Genomic DNA, 22,128 nt, shown 5'->3' with positions numbered 1-22,128 from the left:
ATTAGAAGCCAGGAAAGAAACCACTGGGAAGGATTCTTGATAACTGATATTCACACAGGGCCTGCAATAGTGACCTTTACTGTCAGCCAGACTAGATGCACAGGCATTGAATAATTTACGTGGAAGGGTCTTGCTTCAGTAGTGAGGAACAGTTACTTAACCATACCACATGGTATAACAGTATTTCGCCATGTACTATCACAGGGAACGGCTCTGTTTATTATAAATCAAATCTTGAAAGGGATCCCAAAGAACCAAACTGTTTCCAAGAAACACAACAGTATCTAAAAAGGGCAAATATTATTTGTGAAAAGAAAATGGATGGTGAACAACACATGGCTTTGAAATAAAGATAGGATCGGTAGTAGGGCACTGAACTATCCTTTGTCCTCAGGCTTTAATATGGCACTGTTTTTCTGATTATGTTGAAATGTTACCTTAAGAGATAATTGATCTTGATTTCTGAGGGGGATTTTGGGTGCCATCTGAAGTTGTACACCCAATGCCTCACTCACCTCACCCATATTTGGGCAAATATCAAAACCTGACGGCTGTGAGTACATAGAAAAAACATGGCTCTCAGAAGCTCCCGCCTTTCAGTTGTTACCTATAATTTATCCAGGAGAAATGAAAGTACTTGTATGACGATGTGAACACGTGAAATATTCGTGACCCCATGATTTCGAAACAGCCTCAAACTGGAATCAATCCAAAAGTCCATCAAAAGATGAATGGGGCCGAAACCGGCTTGGCTCAGTGGATAGAGCGTCGGCCTGCGGACTGAAAGGTCCCAGGTTCGATTCCGGTCAAGGGCATGTACCTGGGTTGCGGGCACATCCCCAGTAGGAGATGTGCAGGAGGCAGCTGATCGATGTTTCTCTCTCATCGATGTTTCTAACTCTCTATCTCTCTCCCTTCCTCTCTGTAAAAAATCAATAAAATATTTAAAAAAAAAAAAAAAGATGAATGGGCAGCTGACCTGTGGTGTGCCCATACACGGGAACAGTTCTCTACCACAAGCAAGAACGCAACCTTGCAGGCCATTCCGGGACAATGCAGTCTGTGCAGGGGCGCGTGCTGACCCGCCTCAGGAAAGAATAAGAATGAGTCAGTACCAGGCAATGGTCTCCTAGCAACGGGGGCGCTGGGACAACAAACCCCTGAGGCCGTCTGGTCCAAGGGCGCCATGGCGTGCCAGCAGTGGCCCTTACCGGAGCCCCACAAGGGGTGGCTGCTAAAGTCGGACCTGAGGAAGAAGGCGCTCATAGAGTCGGGGCTGATCAAGCCGTGGCAGTCAGGGCCGAAGCTCGACAAAAAGCCGGAGCCCAGCAAGAAGTGGCTGCTAGGGCCGGCGCCGCTGGAGCCCTTGCCCCTGGGCATGGAATGTAAGCCCTGGTTCAAGGACAGGGACAGGTTGCCTTCCCGCTATCTCTGCAGGCAGAACAAGCAGCTTGGGAAGTGCCCCACCTCCATGGACAGCCGGCGGTGGGTATTTGTGAAGGAGGGACTGGACGACTTCAGAACGGGCTGTCCATCTGCTGAAGATGTGATCACTCGTGGCCCTCGGGAAGGCTTTCTCCCCATGATTGCTCATAGAATTCCCCGCCCTCCGCCCAAAAAGATTCACAGGCAGCCGCCCACGGGAGCGGACCTGTGTTCCAAGCTCTCGCCAGCCCAGCGAGCACGGAAGGCCTTTGTAGAGAACATTGAAGCCAGCCTGACCCAGCAGTCCCTGGCGAACTGCCTGAATCTGGAGGAAGCTCTCCCTCCAGACCTCCTCCTCAAGGTCCTGGAAGTGCTAGATCCTGACAGGAAGCTGGAGGACACGTGGGCACATTGTGAGGGCACCAAGGAAAGAAAGAAGACCCCCACACACCTGTGTGAAGAACATCCTGAGCAGACCAACCTGGAGCCTCCCCAGGCAGCGAACCTGGAGCCTCCCCAGGCAGGGATCCTGGAGCCTCCCCAGGCCGTGAAACTGGAGCCTCCCCAGGCAGTCCACCCCGTATCTTCCTGGAAGCTCAACCTGGAACCTCCCGAGGAGGACAACCTGGAACCTGAAGACCAAACCCACGTGCAAACGGCCAAGGAGAGCCTCCAGTCATATTTATTCAGTTTGTTTCCTGAGGAAGAGACAAATGCAAAATGCACAACGGATATTCCCAAAGATCTTGGGCTCCAAAAATCAAGAAGAAGAATTCGTGAATTCTGCAGATGGATCGATGATAATTTTGGAGACATAGGCATTGTTGAAGAGGACCTCATGAAACAGTTTGAGGTTGACTTAGAGGTCCCACTCACCCATAATACAGTCAAAATAAAGAAAATAAGCCAGCTTCCTTTGAAGATAAGGCCCTGCAAACAGCTAGATGACATACAGCAGAGAAAATTCTCCCTGCAGGAAGGTAACTGGCAAAGGAAACTCCGAAAACCAGAAGACCCTCATAAACCCAAACGGGAGAAGATAAGGTATGGAGCATGGTACCTGGACCCCAAATCCTGGAAAAAGCTGGTCAATGGCCAGCCTCTGCCCGACCCTAAAGTCGTCCCTGACAAGGAACATTTGACCGATGGAAGGCATCTTGAACCAGACATTATTGATGAACTTTATGGACCAATTGCCTTCAAAGATTTCATTGTAAGCAAGGGCTACAGGATGCCAGGTGTGATTGAGAAGATGTTTATGAGGAAGGGATGGAACTATGAGTCTGTGAAGACTCCTATACACCGAGTAATGAAACTCCTCTCCAAACCCAAAGAGGAGGATTCAGGGGACAAAGAGGATTAGACAATTTTCTATTTACTGTTCACTTGGCTAGTGTGTCTCTCATTTGAACATAAGTCAGAATTCACCATGAGTGCCTCACTGTGTATGGACAATTTGATTCCACAATATCTGTAAATTTTAACACCTATTGCTAATAAAACTTTCTGAATGAGCTTCTGCTTGGGTTCATCAATGTGTTATGTATTTTACCAACTATGAAGTCAATATTTACACATACTCCTCTTGGTTTTGATTGCATTAGGAGTACTATATATTTATGTCAATTATTCATTAAAAATAACCATAAATAAAAGAATTATTTACAAAAGATCTTGTTGCCCAGCCGATGTGGCTCAGTGTTTGAGCATTGACCTATGAACCAGGAGGTCATGGTTTGATTCCAGGTGAGGGCATATGCCTGGGGAGCAGGCTCGGTCCTCAGTGGGGGTGCATGCAGGATGCAGCTGATTAATGATTCTCTCTCAACACTGATGTTTCTCTCTCTTCCTCTCCTTCTCTGAAAATCAGTAAAAATCTTATATAATTAAATCCAGTGACCAAAATGTCAGGACAACCAGACAACCAGAGACTAGAACAACTGCCGCCCCTTGCCCCGGCTGGTTAGAGTTGGCATTTTCTTTTCTTTTTATTGCTCAAAGTGTTATATATGTCCCCTTTTTTTTTACCCCTAGTGCCCTCTCCTACACCCCTACCCCCAGTCTGCACCACCCCATAGTCTGTGTCCATGGGTTATGCATATATGAACATGAGTTCATTGGTTGAATTCTTCCCCCCTATTCCCCTTCCTGCTTTCCCTCTGAGGGTTGACAGTGTGTTCCATGTTTCTATGTCTCTAGGTCTATTTTTTTCATCAGTTTCTGTTGTTAGTTATATTTCACATATGAGTGAGATCATGTGATATGGCTCTTTCTCCCACTGGCATATTTCACTTAGCATAATGTGCCCTAGGACCATCCATGCTGCTGCAAATGGTAAGAGTTCTTTCTTTTCTCAGCTGCATAGTATTCCATTGAATAGTCGTACCACCATTTTTAATCCATTAATCAGCTGATGGGCACTTAGGCTGTTTCCAAATCTTAGCTATTGTCAATTGTGCTGCTATGAACATAGGGGAGCATATATTCTTTCAGATTGGTGTTTTCTGATTTCTTGGGATATAATCCTAGAAGTTGGATCTCTGGGTCAAATGGCAGTTCCATTTTTAATTTTTTGATGAAACTCCAAACTGTTTTCCACAGTGGCTGCACCAGTCTGTATTCCCACTGGCAGTGCACCAGGGTTCCCTTTTTTCCACATCCTTGACAACACTTGTCATTTGTGGATTAATTGATGATAGCCATTCTAACAGGTGTGAGGTGGCACCTCACTGTCCTTTTTATTTGCACCTCTTGGATGATCAGTGACCTTAAGCACTTTTTCATATGCCATTTGGCCCTCTGTGTGTCCATTTAGGAGAAGTGTCTATTTAGATCCTTTGCCCATTTTTAATTCAACTGTTTATCTTCCTTTTGTTAAGATGTATGAGTTTCGTGTAGATTTTGGAGGTTAACTCCTTAGATGTATCGTTGGCAAGTATGTCTTCCCATGCAGTGGGCACTATTTTTATTTTATTGATGGTTTCATTTGCTGTGCAGAAGCTTTTTTATTTTGATGTAGTCCCATTTATTCTCTCCTTAATTTCCATTGTCCTAGGAGTTGTAGCCATAAACATAGTGCTACAAGAAATGTCTGAGATTTTGCTGCCTGTGGATTCTTCTAGGATTTTTGTGGTTTCCCGACTTATATTTAAGTCCTTCATCCATTTGAGTTTATTTTTCTGTATGGTGTAACTTGGTGTTCTAGTTTCATTTTTTCTTGCATGTTTTTGTCCAATTTTCCCAACACCATTTATTTAAGAGACTATTTTAACTCCATTGTATGCTCTTGCCTCCCTTGTCACATATTGAACATAATGACTTGTGTTGATTTCTGGGTTCTCTGTTCTGTTCCATTGGTGCATATGTCTGTCCTTGTGCCAATACCAGGCAGCTTTGAGTACATTGGCTTTGTAGTATAACTGGAAATCTGGAATTTGACTCCTCCAACTTTGATTTTCTTTCTCAATACTGCTAAGCTGTTTGGGGTATTTTTTGATTCTATATAAAAGTTTGGAGCATTTGTTCTAACTGTGAAATATGCTGTTGGTATTTTAATGGAGATTGCATTGAATCTGTAGACTGCCTGGGTACTATGGACATTGTAATGATGTTGATTCTACCAATCCATGAACACGGTATATTCTTCCACTTGCTTGTATCTTCCTGTATCTCCCTTTTCAATGTCCTGTAGTTTTCCTAGTACAGGTCTTTTATCTACTTGGCTAAGCTTATTCCTAAGTATCTAAATTTTTTTTTTTATTTCAACGGTAAATGTGGTTGTTTGTTTGGTTTCCCTTTCTGAGAGTCCATTATTGGTGTATAAAAATGCCATAGATTTCTGGTTAATTTTATATCCTGCTATGCTGCCAAATTCATTAGTTAAATCTACTAGTTTTCTGATGGAGTCTTTAGGGTTTTCTTTGCATACTATCATGTTATCAGCAAATAGTGACAGTTTTACTTCCTCCTTTACAATTTGAATGCCTTTCATTTCTTCTTGTTGTCTGATTGCAACAGCTAGTACTTCTAGTACTATGTAGAATAGGAGTGGTGAAAGTGGGCATCCTGGTCTTGTTCTTGTCCCTATTTGAAATGGTTTAAGCTTTTGTCCATTAAGTATGATGCTGCCTGTAGGTTTGTCATAGAAGGATTTTATTATGTTGAGGTATGATCCCTCTACTCCCACTTTGTTGAGAGTTTTTATTTAAAAAAGGGATTTTTGTCCCATTGGATTTTGTCAAATGCTTTCTCTGCGTCTATTGATATGATCATGTGGTTTTTATCTTTCAGCTTGTTTATGCGATGTATCACATTTATTGATTTGTGGATATTGTACTGGCCTTGCATCCCTGGAAGAACAATTGTTCATGGTGTATGATCTTTCTAAGGTATTGCTGGATCCGAGTTTCTAAAATTTTGTTGAGGATTTTAGCCACTATGTTCATCAGGGATATTGTCCTGTAATTCTCTTTCTTTGTACTGTCTTTATCTGGTTTTTGGAATAGGGTAATGCTGGCCTCAAAGAAAGAGCTTGGAAGTATTCCTTCTTTCTGAATTTTGGAATAGTTTGAGGAGGATAGGTGTTCATTCTTTCAATGTTTGGTAAAACTTCTCTGTGAAGGCATCTCGTCCAGAGTGTGTTTGCAGGGAGTTTTTTTTTTTTTTTATGACTATTCAGGTTTTCTCATTAATTTATCCATGGATGTCAATGGGTATGAAAGTCTCCTACTGTGATTGTGTTGCTGTTGATCTCTCCCTTGATACCTTCCAGAAGTTTTGTTTATGTATTTGGATGCTCCTGTATTGGGTACATATATGTTTACCAGAGTTAAATACTTTTGTTGTATCAATACCCTTAATATTATGAAGTGGCTTTCCTTACCTCTAGTTATGACCTTCACTTTGAGGTGTATTTTTCTCAGATATAGGTATTGCTACCACAGGTTTTTTGTTTTGTTTTGTTTTGTTTTGTTCATTTCAATTTGCTTGAAGATTTTTTTACAATTTCTTCATGTTCAGTCTGTGTGAGTCCATTGTTCTGAGGTGGGTCTGTTTTAGATAGTATGTATATGAGTCATGATTTCTTATCCATTCAGCTACCCTGTGTTTTATTTGGGGAATTTAATCCATTTACGTTTAAGGTTATTATGGATAGGTCATAATTTGTTGCCATCTTTATTCTTTGAGCCTGTTTTGCTTTCTCTTTCTCCCTTTCTATTTCTTCTCTACAACAGCCCCTTTAGCATATTTTGCATAGCTGTATAGGTGGTGATAAACTCCCATAGTTGTTGTTTTTGTTTGTTTGTTTGGGTTTTTGTTTGTTTGTTTGTTTTGTTTTGTTTTTTGTCTGTGAATCTCCAAATTTCACCTTAAATTTTGAATGATAGCTTTGCTGTTTAGAGCATTATTCAAATCAGTAGTTTGCTTTGCATCAGTTTATATACTTCATTCTATTACCTTCTGGCCTGGCGTGTTTCTGTTGAGAAATCAGTTGATAGTGGACATCCCTTTTACGTAACTTTGTCTCTCTCTTGCAGCCTTTAAGATTCTTTGTCTTTTACATTTGCCAATTTAATTACGACGTGTCTTGGTTTGGGTCTTTTTGGGTTCATCTTGCTTGGGACTCTCTGTGCTTCTTGGCTTTGTGTGACTTGATTTCTCCCCCAAGTCTGGAAAGTTTTCTGTCATTGTTTCTTCTAAAAATATTTCTATTCCTTGCTCAGCCACTCTTCTTCTGCCACAACTATTATGCACATGTTGTATTGTTTCCAATTGTCCCAAAGATCCTGTAGACTCTCCTTCTGATTTTTAAATTTTTTTTTTCAGTTGCTGCTCAACTTGGGCATCTATTTATACTTTGTCTTCTAACATGCTGATTTTGTCCTCAGCTTCTTTTAGTCTATTCTTTAATCCTTCCATTGTGTTCTTTATGGCTGCTATGTCATTCTTCATTTACTTTTTTTGTAAAAGTGATTTGATTTTATTTAATTTAAATTCTTTATTGTTTAAAGTATTTCATATGTCTCCTTTTTCCATGTTGACCTCTCCCCACCTTTGCCCACCTACCAGTACATGCCCTCACCTCCCCTTACAGTTGGTGTCCATTGGTTATTCTCATATGCATGCATACAAGTCCTTTGGTTGATCTCTTATCTCCTCACCCCCTGCTTTCCCTCATGGGTTAGACCAGGGGTGGGCAAAGTTTTTGACTCGAGGGCCACAGTGGGTTCTTAAACTGGACCGGAGGGCCTTAACAAAAGCATGGATGGAGTGTTTGTGTGAACTAATATAAATTCAAAGTAAACATCATTACATAAAAGGGTACTTTTTTTGTTTGTTTGTTTGTTTTGTTGTTGTTTTGTTTTGTTTTGTTTTAGTTTATTCATTTCAAACGGGCCAGATCCGGCCCGCCGGCCGTAGTTTGCCCACAGCTGAGTTAGACAGTCTGTTCGAGGCTTCTATGACTCTGTTTCTATGTTTGTTCATCAGTTCATGTTCATTATATTCCACAAATGAGTGACATCATATGATATTGATCTTTCTCCAACTGACTTATTTCACTTAGCATAATGCTCTCTAGTTCCATCTATGCTGTTGTAAATGGTAAGAATTCCTTGATGCCGATGGCCATATAGTCCATGAAAAACGGGCACCTCAGTTCCGTGTTCAAGGTTCATTGTCTCTTCAAATAAAGTCATTGGTTCTTAAACAAATAAAGGTCTTTCTCTGATTCCTCTGAGCAAATCCCTCACATTCCAGTTTTAAAACAGCTATCCAGGAGTCTCCACCAAGGACTCAATTAGGTGCATCTCGGGACCCTGGATGGAGGAGGGAGGAGGGATTCGATAGGACCCTGACGGAGGGAGGAGGGATTCCATAGGACCCTGATGGAGGGAGGAGGGATTCCATAGGACCCTGATGGAGAGAGGAAGGATTCCATAGGACCCTGATGGTGGGAGGAGGGATTCCATAGGACCCTGATGGAGGAGGGAGGAGGGATTCCATAGGACCCTGATGGAGGGAGGAGGAATTCCATAGGACTCTGATTGATAGAGGAGGGATTCCATAGGACCCTGGATGGAGGGAGGAGGGATTCCATAGGACCCTGGATGGAGGGAGGAGGGATTCCATTGGACCCTGGATGGAGGGAGGAAGGATTCCATAAGGCCCTGATGGAGGTAGGGAGGAGGGATTTACAGGACCCTGATGGATGGAGAAGGGATTCCATAGGATCTTGATGGAGGAGGAAAGAGGGATTCCATAGGACCCTGATGGAGGGAGAAGGGATTCAATCGGACCCAGATGGAGGTTTGAGAAGGGATTCCATAGGACCGTGATGGAGGAGGGAGGAGGAATTCCATAGGACCCTGATGGATAGAGGAGGTATTCCATGGGACCCTGGATGGAGGAGGAAGTATTCCATGGCACCTGGGAAAACACAAAATTAACCTACCCCTTATAAACAATGTATATGAGGGTGAAGTCAGGTGGATGGTGTTCAGCCCTTTGAATGTGGATGAATGTTCATGCTCAACGTATAAAACATATCCTTAAAATCACAGGTGTGCTTACCTCTGGAAAAAGGGTGTATAGAATGGGATTGGGCAGGGATTAAAAGAAAGGATTCTTGTATTTAACCTACAGTTTTGGTTTACTAAAATATGCAAATATTAACATTTGTTAATCTGGGTAGCAAGATGGAGACCCCTTAATCTAAGGACAGAGTAAATGAAATTGCAATACTGCGGATGGTCCTTGGTCAATTGTGATAGTAAATAGCTGCTCTGTGAAGAGCAGGTCTGTTTTAACTTGCTCAGCTCTAACCCTACCCCATGCCTCCTTACATAGGACAGTAAAGGTCTTTGGCATCTGAGCCTTTTAATCTCCCTAACTACACTCCAAGACAGTGAATGAATGGAAGACAATTACAGACCTGCAGAGAAGGGAAACAATAGGACCCATTTTCCTGAAGGAAAAAACACTAGTGTTCCAATGTGAGAAATATTGTGTTTTCTTTGGCATCAGAAAGTGTTCCTATCCTACCTGTAAACTCTATGCCAAGTATCCCCGAAGGAGAAAGAAAGTGAATAACTGACACACTCCACTTTCCCATTTTGAGCAAAACACTGGTAGTGAAATGGACATCACAATTCTAGATCTGATCCATGCTACTTACTGAGGTGAATCAAGTAAGTCCTTTATTCATATATATAAATGAAAAAGGTTTGCCAGATGTATGAGGAAGGTAAAATAGAAGATCACAATAAACACACAAAACTATGTCATTTTGCGGGAAAACTCAGATAAAATATTGAAATAAAAGATAATTTCACCAAAAATTCAAATTCCTATTCTCAGATTTTTAAGGGAAGAAAATAGATTTATAAAAGTAAAATAAAATGTCTACTATAGAAGGAAACAATTAGAGGACAGATCAAGCACTTGCAAGATAGAAATATTTGCAACAGCATGGATTGAGCTGGAGAGTATTATGCTAAACGAAATAAGCCCGTCAGAGTAAGGTAAGTATCACATGATCTCACTCATATGTGGAATCTAATGAACAAAATAAATCCATGAAAAAAAAAAGATCCAGAAACAATGTCATTTTGATTTTTAAAAAAATGAAAACTGCTGAAACCGGTTTTGCTCAGTGGATAGAGCGTCGGCCTGCGGACTGAAAGGTCCCAGGTTCGATTCCGGTCAAGGGCATGTACCTGGGTTGCTGGCACATCCCCAGTAGGAGATGTGCAGGAGGCAGCCGATCGATGTTTCTCTCTCATCGATGTTTCTAACTCTCTATCTCTCTCCCTTCCTCTCTGTAAAAAAATCAATAAAATATATTTAAAAAAAAATGAAAACTAAAAGGGGAAGTTTCTGGAATAATCTGATGTTGAAAAATGTTGCTATATTACAAGGTATCAGTATTATCTTAAATGTGCTTATTATATGTGATCGAAGTTATGGTAACAACTACCTGTAAGACACAATCTTCACATGCTGTCTATTTAAGAAGCAAAAAATGGGACAATGGAGAAAGATAAGTACTCTACATCAGTAATCACTCTTCAGAAATATTTGCTTTGGGAGATGGTAAACAACTACAGCAGGCTCTTTTTCAATAGCCATATTTCCTAACGTTAGCTGCCATAGCCAGTGTAGGATGAATACTTGGAAGATGCTTATGTTCATACAGTAATGTAACCTCATGTATTTAAGAGTGAAGAGAGCTCTAGAAACATTATTTGGAACACCTGATGCTCATTCATTATATTTCATTGGCTAATTTTTAAATATATATATATATATATACATATATATATATATATATATTTAGAGAGATAGGGAGAGGGAAAGAGGGATAGAAACATCAGTGATGAGAGAGAATCATTGATCAGCTGCCTCTTGATGGCCCCTACTGGGGATTGAGCCTTCTTGCCTGCACCACCCTGATTACGTGACCTTCACCAAAATGTTACCAGGGACACTTCAGTCCCCAGGCTGAGGCTCTTGGAGAACCTTTTGAGCTCGGCATGTCAGCATTTTGAAAAACCCTAACTTAACTCTGGTGCCATGTCACATATAGGAATTTTTTGACATTTGCAACCATAGTACAAGGAAGATTTATATGTTTGATTATTATTTTATATATTTAAATGCCATTTAACAAAGAAAAATCAACCAAAAAAATGAGTTCGCGTGTCATAGGTTCAACATCACTGCTATCCAATGATCCAAAACAGCTAGGATTCACTTGACAATTTCGATAACGGGTACATGTAATTTCTGTTGCATATCTATCTTTCCTCTTTGGAAAAGGTATATGTCACATGACAAATGGGGACAATAGTGAACTTTTAAAGGGGTTTGAATATACTGGTCATTACCTTTGGCTACGTATCATTTTTCCTATGAAAATGTCACCTCGTTCTTATCCTTAAATGGAGATATTCTCCCAGTGCTTCCTACTGCAGGAAACAATAATATTAATATTAATAATGATATTAATAATAATATTAATTTACAAGCAATGACTTCTAGAATAGATTGAGTTCCCATTGAATCGTGGTCACTGATTTTCTATTCCTTAGCTTCATATTTTAACTTATACCAACCACTTAAGTCTTCCTAGCTGTATTAATGTATTTAATTCTATTTCATTGATTTGCAATCTCAGCCTACCTCACTTAACACTTACTCAGAAAGAATGTACTTCAAGGGTGAAGTCTGAAGAAAATCTTTAAAATAATCAGATGGCAAAAATTGATGGGAATTTTCTTATAAGGAGAGTATGGTGTTTGTATCTTTAATTGCAATAGTTTGCATATTGGACACACTGCCTCATACAAAAGGAGAACTGAACCAATGTATGCTGAATAAGTAAATGAATAAAAAATGTATTTGAGGACAAGATTCAAGTTGCTGCCATGGTTGAAGAATTACATCTAATCTGTAATGTGTGTATTAGTGTATTATTGGCTATGACCAAGAAAAACCCATGCTGCATTGAAACTGTAAAACACCTAATGCGACATGCTAAGGAGTTTACTATTTATTTTTTGGAATTTTTAGAAGATGCTTATCCTGAGTATTAGGGGAAAAAGAAAAATTGGTTGGTATGGATTTTAAAAGAGGCATTTGTTTCAATAATGCGGGTGTGATCTACAATTTCTAATCACGGAGAATAGCAAGAATTTACGGTACCAGGAGATGGACAGCCCGACTTCACAAAGGGCTGTCCATCTCCTGAAGATGTGAACACTCGTGGCCCTCCGGAGGGCTTTCTCCCCATGATGGCTTGGAAGTCGTGGGAGACCTTTGAAAAGGCAGACTGACTCACAAATTGAGGGAGACAAAACAAAAAAAAGTAAATTATATTTTCTCTCCTGGCCAAAGTAGAGTAACAGGGATCAGATATATGCCCTGGAACACCTGAAAAAAATAATGAAATAAAATAAGATAAAATTATGAAAGACACTGGACATCAGGAAGCAGGGACAGATGCCTCACAGATAGGAAATAAATGAGGTGACTCCTCTGATGGCTCCACATTCCTTCCGTTTCTAGGCCACAGGCAGAGAGGCAAAGACCAGCAGTCACGCTATGTAGAGGAGATGGAGCTAAGACACCACAGAGAACAAGGTGGGTAGAGATCTCAAGGCAGACAACCAGAGAGCAAAATGAGAGAAAGAGAGGGAACTCCAGAATCTTGCACGCCACAAGAATGATTCCGGGGATTACTGATCAGCTTGTGTGTGAATACATTATTAGAAGCCAGGAAAGAAACCACTGGGAAGGATTCTTGATAACTGATATTCACACAGGGCCTGCAATAGTGACCTTTACTGTCAGCCAGACTAGATGCACAGGCATTGAATAATTTACGTGGAAGGGTCTTGCTTCAGTAGTGAGGAACAGTTACTTAACCATACCACATGGTATAACAGTATTTCGCCATGTACTATCACAGGGAACGGCTCTGTTTATTATAAATCAAATCTTGAAAGGGATCCCAAAGAACCAAACTGTTTCCAAGAAACACAACAGTATCTAAAAAGGGCAAATATTATTTGTGAAAAGAAAATGGATGGTGAACAACACATGGCTTTGAAATAAAGATAGGATCGGTAGTAGGGCACTGAACTATCCTTTGTCCTCAGGCTTTAATATGGCACTGTTTTTCTGATTATGTTGAAATGTTACCTTAAGAGATAATTGATCTTGATTTCTGAGGGGGATTTTGGGTGCCATCTGAAGTTGTACACCCAATGCCTCACTCACCTCACCCATATTTGGGCAAATATCAAAACCTGACGGCTGTGAGTACATAGAAAAAACATGGCTCTCAGAAGCTCCCGCCTTTCAGTTGTTACCTATAATTTATCCAGGAGAAATGAAAGTACTTGTATGACGATGTGAACACGTGAAATATTCGTGACCCCATGATTTCGAAACAGCCTCAAACTGGAATCAATCCAAAAGTCCATCAAAAGATGAATGGGGCCGAAACCGGCTTGGCTCAGTGGATAGAGCGTCGGCCTGCGGACTGAAAGGTCCCAGGTTCGATTCCGGTCAAGGGCATGTACCTGGGTTGCGGGCACATCCCCAGTAGGAGATGTGCAGGAGGCAGCTGATCGATGTTTCTCTCTCATCGATGTTTCTAACTCTCTATCTCTCTCCTTTCCTCTCTGTAAAAAATCAATAAAATATTTAAAAAAAAAAAAAAGATGAATGGGCAGCTGACCTGTGGTGTGCCCATACACGGGAACAGTTCTCTACCACAAGCAAGAACGCAACCTTGCAGGCCATTCCGGGACAATGCAGTCTGTGCAGGGGCGCGTGCTGACCCGCCTCAGGAAAGAATAAGAATGAGTCAGTACCAGGCAATGGTCTCCTAGCAACGGGGCCGCTGGGACAACAAACCCCTGAGGCCGTCTGGTCCAAGGGCGCCATGGCGTGCCAGCAGTGGCCCTTACCGGAGCCCCACAAGGGGTGGCTGCTAAAGTCGGACCTGAGGAAGAAGGCGCTCATAGAGTCGGGGCTGATCAAGCCGTGGCAGTCAGGGCCGAAGCTCGACAAAAAGCCGGAGCCCAGCAAGAAGTGGCTGCTAGGGCCGGCGCCGCTGGAGCCCTTGCCCCTGGGCATGGAATGTAAGCCCTGGTTCAAGGACAGGGACAGGTTGCCTTCCCGCTATCTCTGCAGGCAGAACAAGCAGCTTGGGAAGTGCCCCACCTCCATGGACAGCCGGCGGTGGGTATTTGTGAAGGAGGGACTGGACGACTTCAGAACGGGCTGTCCATCTGCTGAAGATGTGATCACTCGTGGCCCTCGGGAAGGCTTTCTCCCCATGATTGCTCATAGAATTCCCCGCCCTCCGCCCAAAAAGATTCACAGGCAGCCGCCCACGGGAGCGGACCTGTGTTCCAAGCTCTCGCCAGCCCAGCGAGCACGGAAGGCCTTTGTAGAGAACATTGAAGCCAGCCTGACCCAGCAGTCCCTGGCGAACTGCCTGAATCTGGAGGAAGCTCTCCCTCCAGACCTCCTCCTCAAGGTCCTGGAAGTGCTAGATCCTGACAGGAAGCTGGAGGACACGTGGGCACATTGTGAGGGCACCAAGGAAAGAAAGAAGACCCCCACACACCTGTGTGAAGAACATCCTGAGCAGACCAACCTGGAGCCTCCCCAGGCAGCGAACCTGGAGCCTCCCCAGGCAGGGATCCTGGAGCCTCCCCAGGCCGTGAAACTGGAGCCTCCCCAGGCAGTCCACCCCGTATCTTCCTGGAAGCTCAACCTGGAACCTCCCGAGGAGGACAACCTGGAACCTGAAGACCAAACCCACGTGCAAACGGCCAAGGAGAGCCTCCAGTCATATTTATTCAGTTTGTTTCCTGAGGAAGAGACAAATGCAAAATGCACAACGGATATTCCCAAAGATCTTGGGCTCCAAAAATCAAGAAGAAGAATTCGTGAATTCTGCAGATGGATCGATGATAATTTTGGAGACATAGGCATTGTTGAAGAGGACCTCATGAAACAGTTTGAGGTTGACTTAGAGGTCCCACTCACCCATAATACAGTCAAAATAAAGAAAATAAGCCAGCTTCCTTTGAAGATAAGGCCCTGCAAACAGCTAGATGACATACAGCAGAGAAAATTCTCCCTGCAGGAAGGTAACTGGCAAAGGAAACTCCGAAAACCAGAAGACCCTCATAAACCCAAACGGGAGAAGATAAGGTATGGAGCATGGTACCTGGACCCCAAATCCTGGAAAAAGCTGGTCAATGGCCAGCCTCTGCCCGACCCTAAAGTCGTCCCTGACAAGGAACATTTGACCGATGGAAGGCATCTTGAACCAGACATTATTGATGAACTTTATGGACCAATTGCCTTCAAAGATTTCATTGTAAGCAAGGGCTACAGGATGCCAGGTGTGATTGAGAAGATGTTTATGAGGAAGGGATGGAACTATGAGTCTGTGAAGACTCCTATACACCGAGTAATGAAACTCCTCTCCAAACCCAAAGAGGAGGATTCAGGGGACAAAGAGGATTAGACAATTTTCTATTTACTGTTCACTTGGCTAGTGTGTCTCTCATTTGAACATAAGTCAGAATTCACCATGAGTGCCTCACTGTGTATGGACAATTTGATTCCACAATATCTGTAAATTTTAACACCTATTGCTAATAAAACTTTCTGAATGAGCTTCTGCTTGGGTTCATCAATGTGTTATGTATTTTACCAACTATGAAGTCAATATTTACACATACTCCTCTTGGTTTTGATTGCATTAGGAGTACTATATATTTATGTCAATTATTCATTAAAAATAACCATAAATAAAAGAATTATTTACAAAAGATCTTGTTGCCCAGCCGATGTGGCTCAGTGTTTGAGCATTGACCTATGAACCAGGAGGTCATGGTTTGATTCCAGGTGAGGGCATATGCCTGGGGAGCAGGCTCGGTCCTCAGTGGGGGTGCATGCAGGATGCAGCTGATTAATGATTCTCTCTCAACACTGATGTTTCTCTCTCTTCCTCTCCTTCTCTGAAAATCAGTAAAAATCTTATATAATTAAATCCAGTGACCAAAATGTCAGGACAACCAGACAACCAGAGACTAGAACAACTGCCGCCCCTTGCCCCGGCTGGTTAGAGTTGGCTTTTTTCTTTTCTTTTTATTGCTCAAAGTGTTATATATGTCCCTTTTTTTTTTACCCCTAGTGCCCTCTCCTACACCCCTACCCCCAGTCTGCACCACCCCATAGTCTGTGTCCATGGGTTATGCATATATGAACATGAGTTCATTGGTTGAATTCTTCCCCCCTATTCCCCTTCCTGCTTTCCCTCTGAGGGTTGACAGTGTGTTCCATGTTTCTATGTCTCTAGGTCTATTTTTTTCATCAGTTTCTGTTGTTAGTTATATTTCACATATGAGTGAGATCATGTGATATGGCTCTTTCTCCCACTGGCATATTTCACTTAGCATAATGTGCCCTAGGACCATCCATGCTGCTGCAAATGGTAAGAGTTCTTTCTTTTCTCAGCTGCATAGTATTCCATTGAATAGTCGTACCACCATTTTTAATCCATTAATCAGCTGATGGGCACTTAGGCTGTTTCCAAATCTTAGCTATTGTCAATTGTGCTGCTATGAACATAGGGGAGCATATATTCTTTCAGATTGGTGTTTTCTGATTTCTTGGGATATAATCCTAGAAGTTGGATCTCTGGGTCAAATGGCAGTTCCATTTTTAATTTTTTGATGAAACTCCAAACTGTTTTCCACAGTGGCTGCACCAGTCTGTATTCCCACTGGCAGTGCACCAGGGTTCCCTTTTTTCCACATCCTTGACAACACTTGTCATTTGTGGATTAATTGATGATAGCCATTCTAACAGGTGTGAGGTGGCACCTCACTGTCCTTTTTATTTGCACCTCTTGGATGATCAGTGACCTTAAGCACTTTTTCATATGCCATTTGGCCCTCTGTGTGTCCATTTAGGAGAAGTGTCTATTTAGATCCTTTGCCCATTTTTAATTCAACTGTTTATCTTCCTTTTGTTAAGATGTATGAGTTTCGTGTAGATTTTGGAGGTTAACTCCTTAGATGTATCGTTGGCAAGTATGTCTTCCCATGCAGTGGGCACTATTTTTATTATATTGATGGTTTCATTTGCTGTGCAGAAGCTTTTTTATTTTGATGTAGTCCCATTTATTCTCTCCTTAATTTCCATTGTCCTAGGAGTTGTAGCCATAAACATAGTGCTACAAGAAATGTCTGAGATTTTGCTGCCTGTGGATTCTTCTAGGATTTTTGTGGTTTCCCGACTTATATTTAAGTCCTTCATCCATTTGAGTTTATTTTTCTGTATGGTGTAACTTGGTGTTCTAGTTTCATTTTTTCTTGCATGTTTTTGTCCAATTTTCCCAACACCATTTATTTAAGAGACTATTTTAACTCCATTGTATGCTCTTGCCTCCCTTGTCACATATTGAACATAATGACTTGTGTTGATTTCTGGGTTCTCTGTTCTGTTCCATTGGTGCCAATACCAGGCAGCTTTGAGTACATTGGCTTTGTAGTATAACTGGAAATCTGGAATTTGACTCCTCCAACTTTGATTTTCTTTCTCAATACTGCTAAGCTGTTTGGGGTATTTTTTGATTCTATATAAAAGTTTGGAGCATTTGTTCTAACTGTGAAATATGCTGTTGGTATTTTAATGGAGATTGCATTGAATCTGTAGACTGCCTGGGTACTATGGACATTGTAATGATGTTGATTCTACCAATCCATGAACACGGTATATTCTTCCACTTGCTTGTATCTTCCTGTATCTCCCTTTTCAATGTCCTGTAGTTTTCCTAGTACAGGTCTTTTATCTACTTGGCTAAGCTTATTCCTAAGTATCTAAATTTTTTTTTTTATTTCAACGGTAAATGTGGTTGTTTGTTTGGTTTCCCTTTCTGAGAGTCCATTATTGGTGTATAAAAATGCCATAGATTTCTGGTTAATTTTATATCCTGCTATGCTGCCAAATTCATTAGTTAAATCTACTAGTTTTCTGATGGAGTCTTTAGGGTTTTCTTTGCATACTATCATGTTATCAGCAAATAGTGACAGTTTTACTTCCTCCTTTACAATTTGAATGCCTTTCATTTCTTCTTGTTGTCTGATTGCAACAGCTAGTACTTCTAGTACTATGTAGAATAGGAGTGGTGAAAGTGGGCATCCTGGTCTTGTTCTTGTCCCTATTTGAAATGGTTTAAGCTTTTGTCCATTAAGTATGATGCTGCCTGTAGGTTTGTCATAGAAGGATTTTATTATGTTGAGGTATGATCCCTCTACTCCCACTTTGTTGAGAGTTTTTATTTAAAAAAGGGATTTTTGTCCCATTGGATTTTGTCAAATGCTTTCTCTGCGTCTATTGATATGATCATGTGGTTTTTATCTTTCAGCTTGTTTATGCGATGTATCACATTTATTGATTTGTGGATATTGTACTGGCCTTGCATCCCTGGAAGAACAATTGTTCATGGTGTATGATCTTTCTAAGGTATTGCTGGATCCGAGTTTCTAAAATTTTGTTGAGGATTTTAGCCACTATGTTCATCAGGGATATTGTCCTGTAATTCTCTTTCTTTGTACTGTCTTTATCTGGTTTTTGGAATAGGGTAATGCTGGCCTCAAAGAAAGAGCTTGGAAGTATTCCTTCTTTCTGAATTTTGGAATAGTTTGAGGAGGATAGGTGTTCATTCTTTCAATGTTTGGTAAAACTTCTCTGTGAAGGCATCTCGTCCAGAGTGTGTTTGCAGGGAGTTTTTTTTTTTTTTTTATGACTATTCAGGTTTTCTCATTAATTTATCCATGGATGTCAATGGGTATGAAAGTCTCCTACTGTGATTGTGTTGCTGTTGATCTCTCCCTTGATACCTTCCAGAAGTTTTGTTTATGTATTTGGATGCTCCTGTATTGGGTACATATATGTTTACCAGAGTTAAATACTTTTGTTGTATCAATACCCTTAATATTATGAAGTGGCTTTCCTTACCTCTAGTTATGACCTTCACTTTGAGGTGTATTTTTCTCAGATATAGGTATTGCTACCACAGGTTTTTTGTTTTGTTTTGTTTTGTTTTTTCGTTTCAATTTGCTTGAAGATTTTTTTACAATTTCTTCATGTTCAGTCTGTGTGAGTCCATTGTTCTGAGGTGGGTCTGTTTTAGATAGTATGTATATGAGTCATGATTTCTTATCCATTCAGCTACCCTGTGTTTTATTTGGGGAATTTAATCCATTTACGTTTAAGGTTATTATGGATAGGTCATAATTTGTTGCCATCTTTATTCTTTGAGCCTGTTTTGCTTTCTCTTTCTCCCTTTCTATTTCTTCTCTACAACAGCCCCTTTAGCATATTTTGCATAGCTGTATAGGTGGTGATAAACTCCCATAGTTGTTGTTTTTGTTTGTTTGTTTGGGTTTTTGTTTGTTTGTTTGTTTTGTTTTGTTTTTTGTCTGTGAATCTCCAAATTTCACCTTAAATTTTGAATGATAGCTTTGCTGTTTAGAGCATTATTCAAATCAGTAGTTTGCTTTGCATCAGTTTATATACTTCATTCTATTACCTTCTGGCCTGGCGTGTTTCTGTTGAGAAATCAGTTGATAGTGGACATCCCTTTTACGTAACTTTGTCTCTCTCTTGCAGCCTTTAAGATTCTTTGTCTTTTACATTTGCCAATTTAATTACGACGTGTCTTGGTTTGGGTCTTTTTGGGTTCATCTTGCTTGGGACTCTCTGTGCTTCTTGGCTTTGTGTGACTTGATTTCTCCCCCAAGTCTGGAAAGTTTTCTGTCATTGTTTCTTCTAAAAATATTTCTATTCCTTGCTCAGCCACTCTTCTTCTGCCACAACTATTATGCACATGTTGTATTGTTTCCAATTGTCCCAAAGCTCCTGTAGACTCTCCTTCTGATTTTTAAATTTTTTTTTCAGTTGCTGCTCAACTTGGGCATCTATTTATACTTTGTCTTCTAACATGCTGATTTTGTCCTCAGCTTCTTTTAGTCTATTCTTTAATCCTTCCATTGTGTTCTTTATGGCTGCTATGTCATTCTTCATTTACTTTTTTTGTAAAAGTGATTTGATTTTATTTAATTTAAATTCTTTATTGTTTAAAGTATTTCATATGTCTCCTTTTTCCATGTTGACCTCTCCCCACCTTTGCCCACCTAACAGTACATGCCCTCACCTCCCCTTACAGTTGGTGTCCATTGGTTATTCTCATATGCATGCATACAAGTCCTTTGGTTGATCTCTTATCTCCTCACCCCCTGCTTTCCCTCATGGGTTAGACCAGGGGTGGGCAAAGTTTTTGACTCGAGGGCCACAGTGGGTTCTTAAACTGGACCGGAGGGCCGGAACAAAAGCATGGATGGAGTGTTTGTGTGAACTAATATAAATTCAAAGTAAACATCATTACATAAAAGGGTACGTTTTTTTGTTTGTTTGTTTGTTTTGTTGTTGTTTTGTTTTGTTTTGTTTTGTTTTAGTTTATTCATTTCAAACGGGCCAGATCCGGCCCGCCGGCCGTAGTTTGCCCACAGCTGAGTTAGACAGTCTGTTCGAGGCTTCTATGACTCTGTTTCTATGTTTGTTCATCAGTTCATGTTCATTATATTCCACAAATGAGTGACATCATATGATATTGACCTTTCTCCAACTGACTTATTTCACTTAGCATAATGCTCTCTAGTTCCATCTATGCTGTTGTAAATGGTAAGAATTCCTTGATGCCGATGGCCATATAGTCCATGAAAAACGGGCACCTCAGTTCCGTGTTCAAGGTTCATTGTCTCTTCAAATAAAGTCATTGGTTCTTAAACAAATAAAGGTCTTTCTCTGATTCCTCTGAGCAAATCCCTCACATTCCAGTTTTAAAACAGCTATCCAGGAGTCTCCACCAAGGACTCAATTAGGTGCATCTCGGGACCCTGGATGGAGGAGGGAGGAGGGATTCGATAGGACCCTGACGGAGGGAGGAGGGATTCCATAGGACCCTGATGGAGGGAGGAGGGATTCCATAGGACCCTGATGGAGAGAGGAAGGATTCCATAGGACCCTGATGGTGGGAGGAGGGATTCCATAGGACCCTGATGGAGGAGGGAGGAGGGATTCCATAGGACCCTGATGGAGGGAGGAGGAATTCCATAGGACTCTGATTGATAGAGGAGGGATTCCATAGGACCCTGGATGGAGGGAGGAGGGATTCCATAGGACCCTGGATGGAGGGAGGAGGGATTCCATTGGACCCTGGATGGAGGGAGGAAGGATTCCATAAGGCCCTGATGGAGGTAGGGAGGAGGGATTTACAGGACCCTGATGGATGGAGAAGGGATTCCATAGGATCTTGATGGAGGAGGAAAGAGGGATTCCATAGGACCCTGATGGAGGGAGAAGGGATTCAATCGGACCCAGATGGAGGTTTGAGAAGGGATTCCATAGGACCGTGATGGAGGAGGGAGGAGGAATTCCATAGGACCCTGATGGATAGAGGAGGTATTCCATGGGACCCTGGATGGAGGAGGAAGTATTCCATGGCACCTGGGAAAACACAAAATTAACCTACCCCTTATAAACAATGTATATGAGGGTGAAGTCAGGTGGATGGTGTTCAGCCCTTTGAATGTGGATGAATGTTCATGCTCAACGTATAAAACATATCCTTAAAATCACAGGTGTGCTTACCTCTGGAAAAAGGGTGTATAGAATGGGATTGGGCAGGGATTAAAAGAAAGGATTCTTGTATTTAACCTACAGTTTTGGTTTACTAAAATATGCAAATATTAACATTTGTTAATCTGGGTAGCAAGATGGAGACCCCTTAATCTAAGGACAGAGTAAATGAAATTGCAATACTGCGGATGGTCCTTGGTCAATTGTGATAGTAAATAACTGCTCTGTGAAGAGCAGGTCTGTTTTAACTTGCTCAGCTCTAACCCTACCCCATGCCTCCTTACATAGGACAGTAAAGGTCTTTGGCATCTGAGCCTTTTAATCTCCCTAACTACACTCCAAGACAGTGAATGAATGGAAGACAATTACAGACCTGCAGAGAAGGGAAACAATAGGACCCATTTTCCTGAAGGAAAAAACACTAGTGTTCCAATGTGAGAAATATTGTGTTTTCTTTGGCATCAG

The 22,128-nt window shown here is 41.4% G+C and overlaps 2 protein-coding genes across 2 annotated transcripts; both read left to right on the top strand.

Moving 5' to 3' along the window:
* Window positions 1-1,186: 1,186 nt before the first annotated feature.
* Window positions 1,187-2,788, top strand: LOC132223603 (protein FAM47A-like). Its single transcript, XM_059678699.1, has 2 exons — window positions 1,187-1,921; window positions 2,021-2,788. Exons 1-2 carry the CDS (start codon window positions 1,187-1,189, stop codon window positions 2,786-2,788), a joined length of 1,503 nt encoding a protein of 500 aa, XP_059534682.1.
* An 11,088-nt stretch (window positions 2,789-13,876) lies between these two features.
* On the top strand, window positions 13,877-15,478 carry LOC132223602 (protein FAM47A-like). The gene is made up of 2 exons (XM_059678698.1): window positions 13,877-14,611; window positions 14,711-15,478. Exons 1-2 carry the CDS (start codon window positions 13,877-13,879, stop codon window positions 15,476-15,478), a joined length of 1,503 nt encoding a protein of 500 aa, XP_059534681.1.
* Window positions 15,479-22,128: the final 6,650 nt, after the last annotated feature.

Source organism: Myotis daubentonii, chromosome X, assembly GCF_963259705.1.
Source record: "Myotis daubentonii chromosome X, mMyoDau2.1, whole genome shotgun sequence".
NCBI lineage: Eukaryota > Metazoa > Chordata > Mammalia > Chiroptera > Vespertilionidae > Myotis > Myotis daubentonii.
This window is presented reverse-complemented; position numbering and strand designations above follow the sequence as displayed.

Excerpts from the sequence above, each read along its gene's own strand:
- LOC132223603 (XM_059678699.1), top strand. The coding sequence starts at position 1,187 with ATGGCGTGCCAGCAGTGGCCCTTACCGGAGCCCCACAAGGGGTGGCTG. Across the intron at positions 1,922-2,020 it reads CCAACCTGGAGCCTCCCCAG|CTCAACCTGGAACCTCCCGA; the intron begins GCAGCGAACCTG and ends TCTTCCTGGAAG.
- LOC132223602 (XM_059678698.1), top strand. The coding sequence starts at position 13,877 with ATGGCGTGCCAGCAGTGGCCCTTACCGGAGCCCCACAAGGGGTGGCTG. Across the intron at positions 14,612-14,710 it reads CCAACCTGGAGCCTCCCCAG|CTCAACCTGGAACCTCCCGA; the intron begins GCAGCGAACCTG and ends TCTTCCTGGAAG.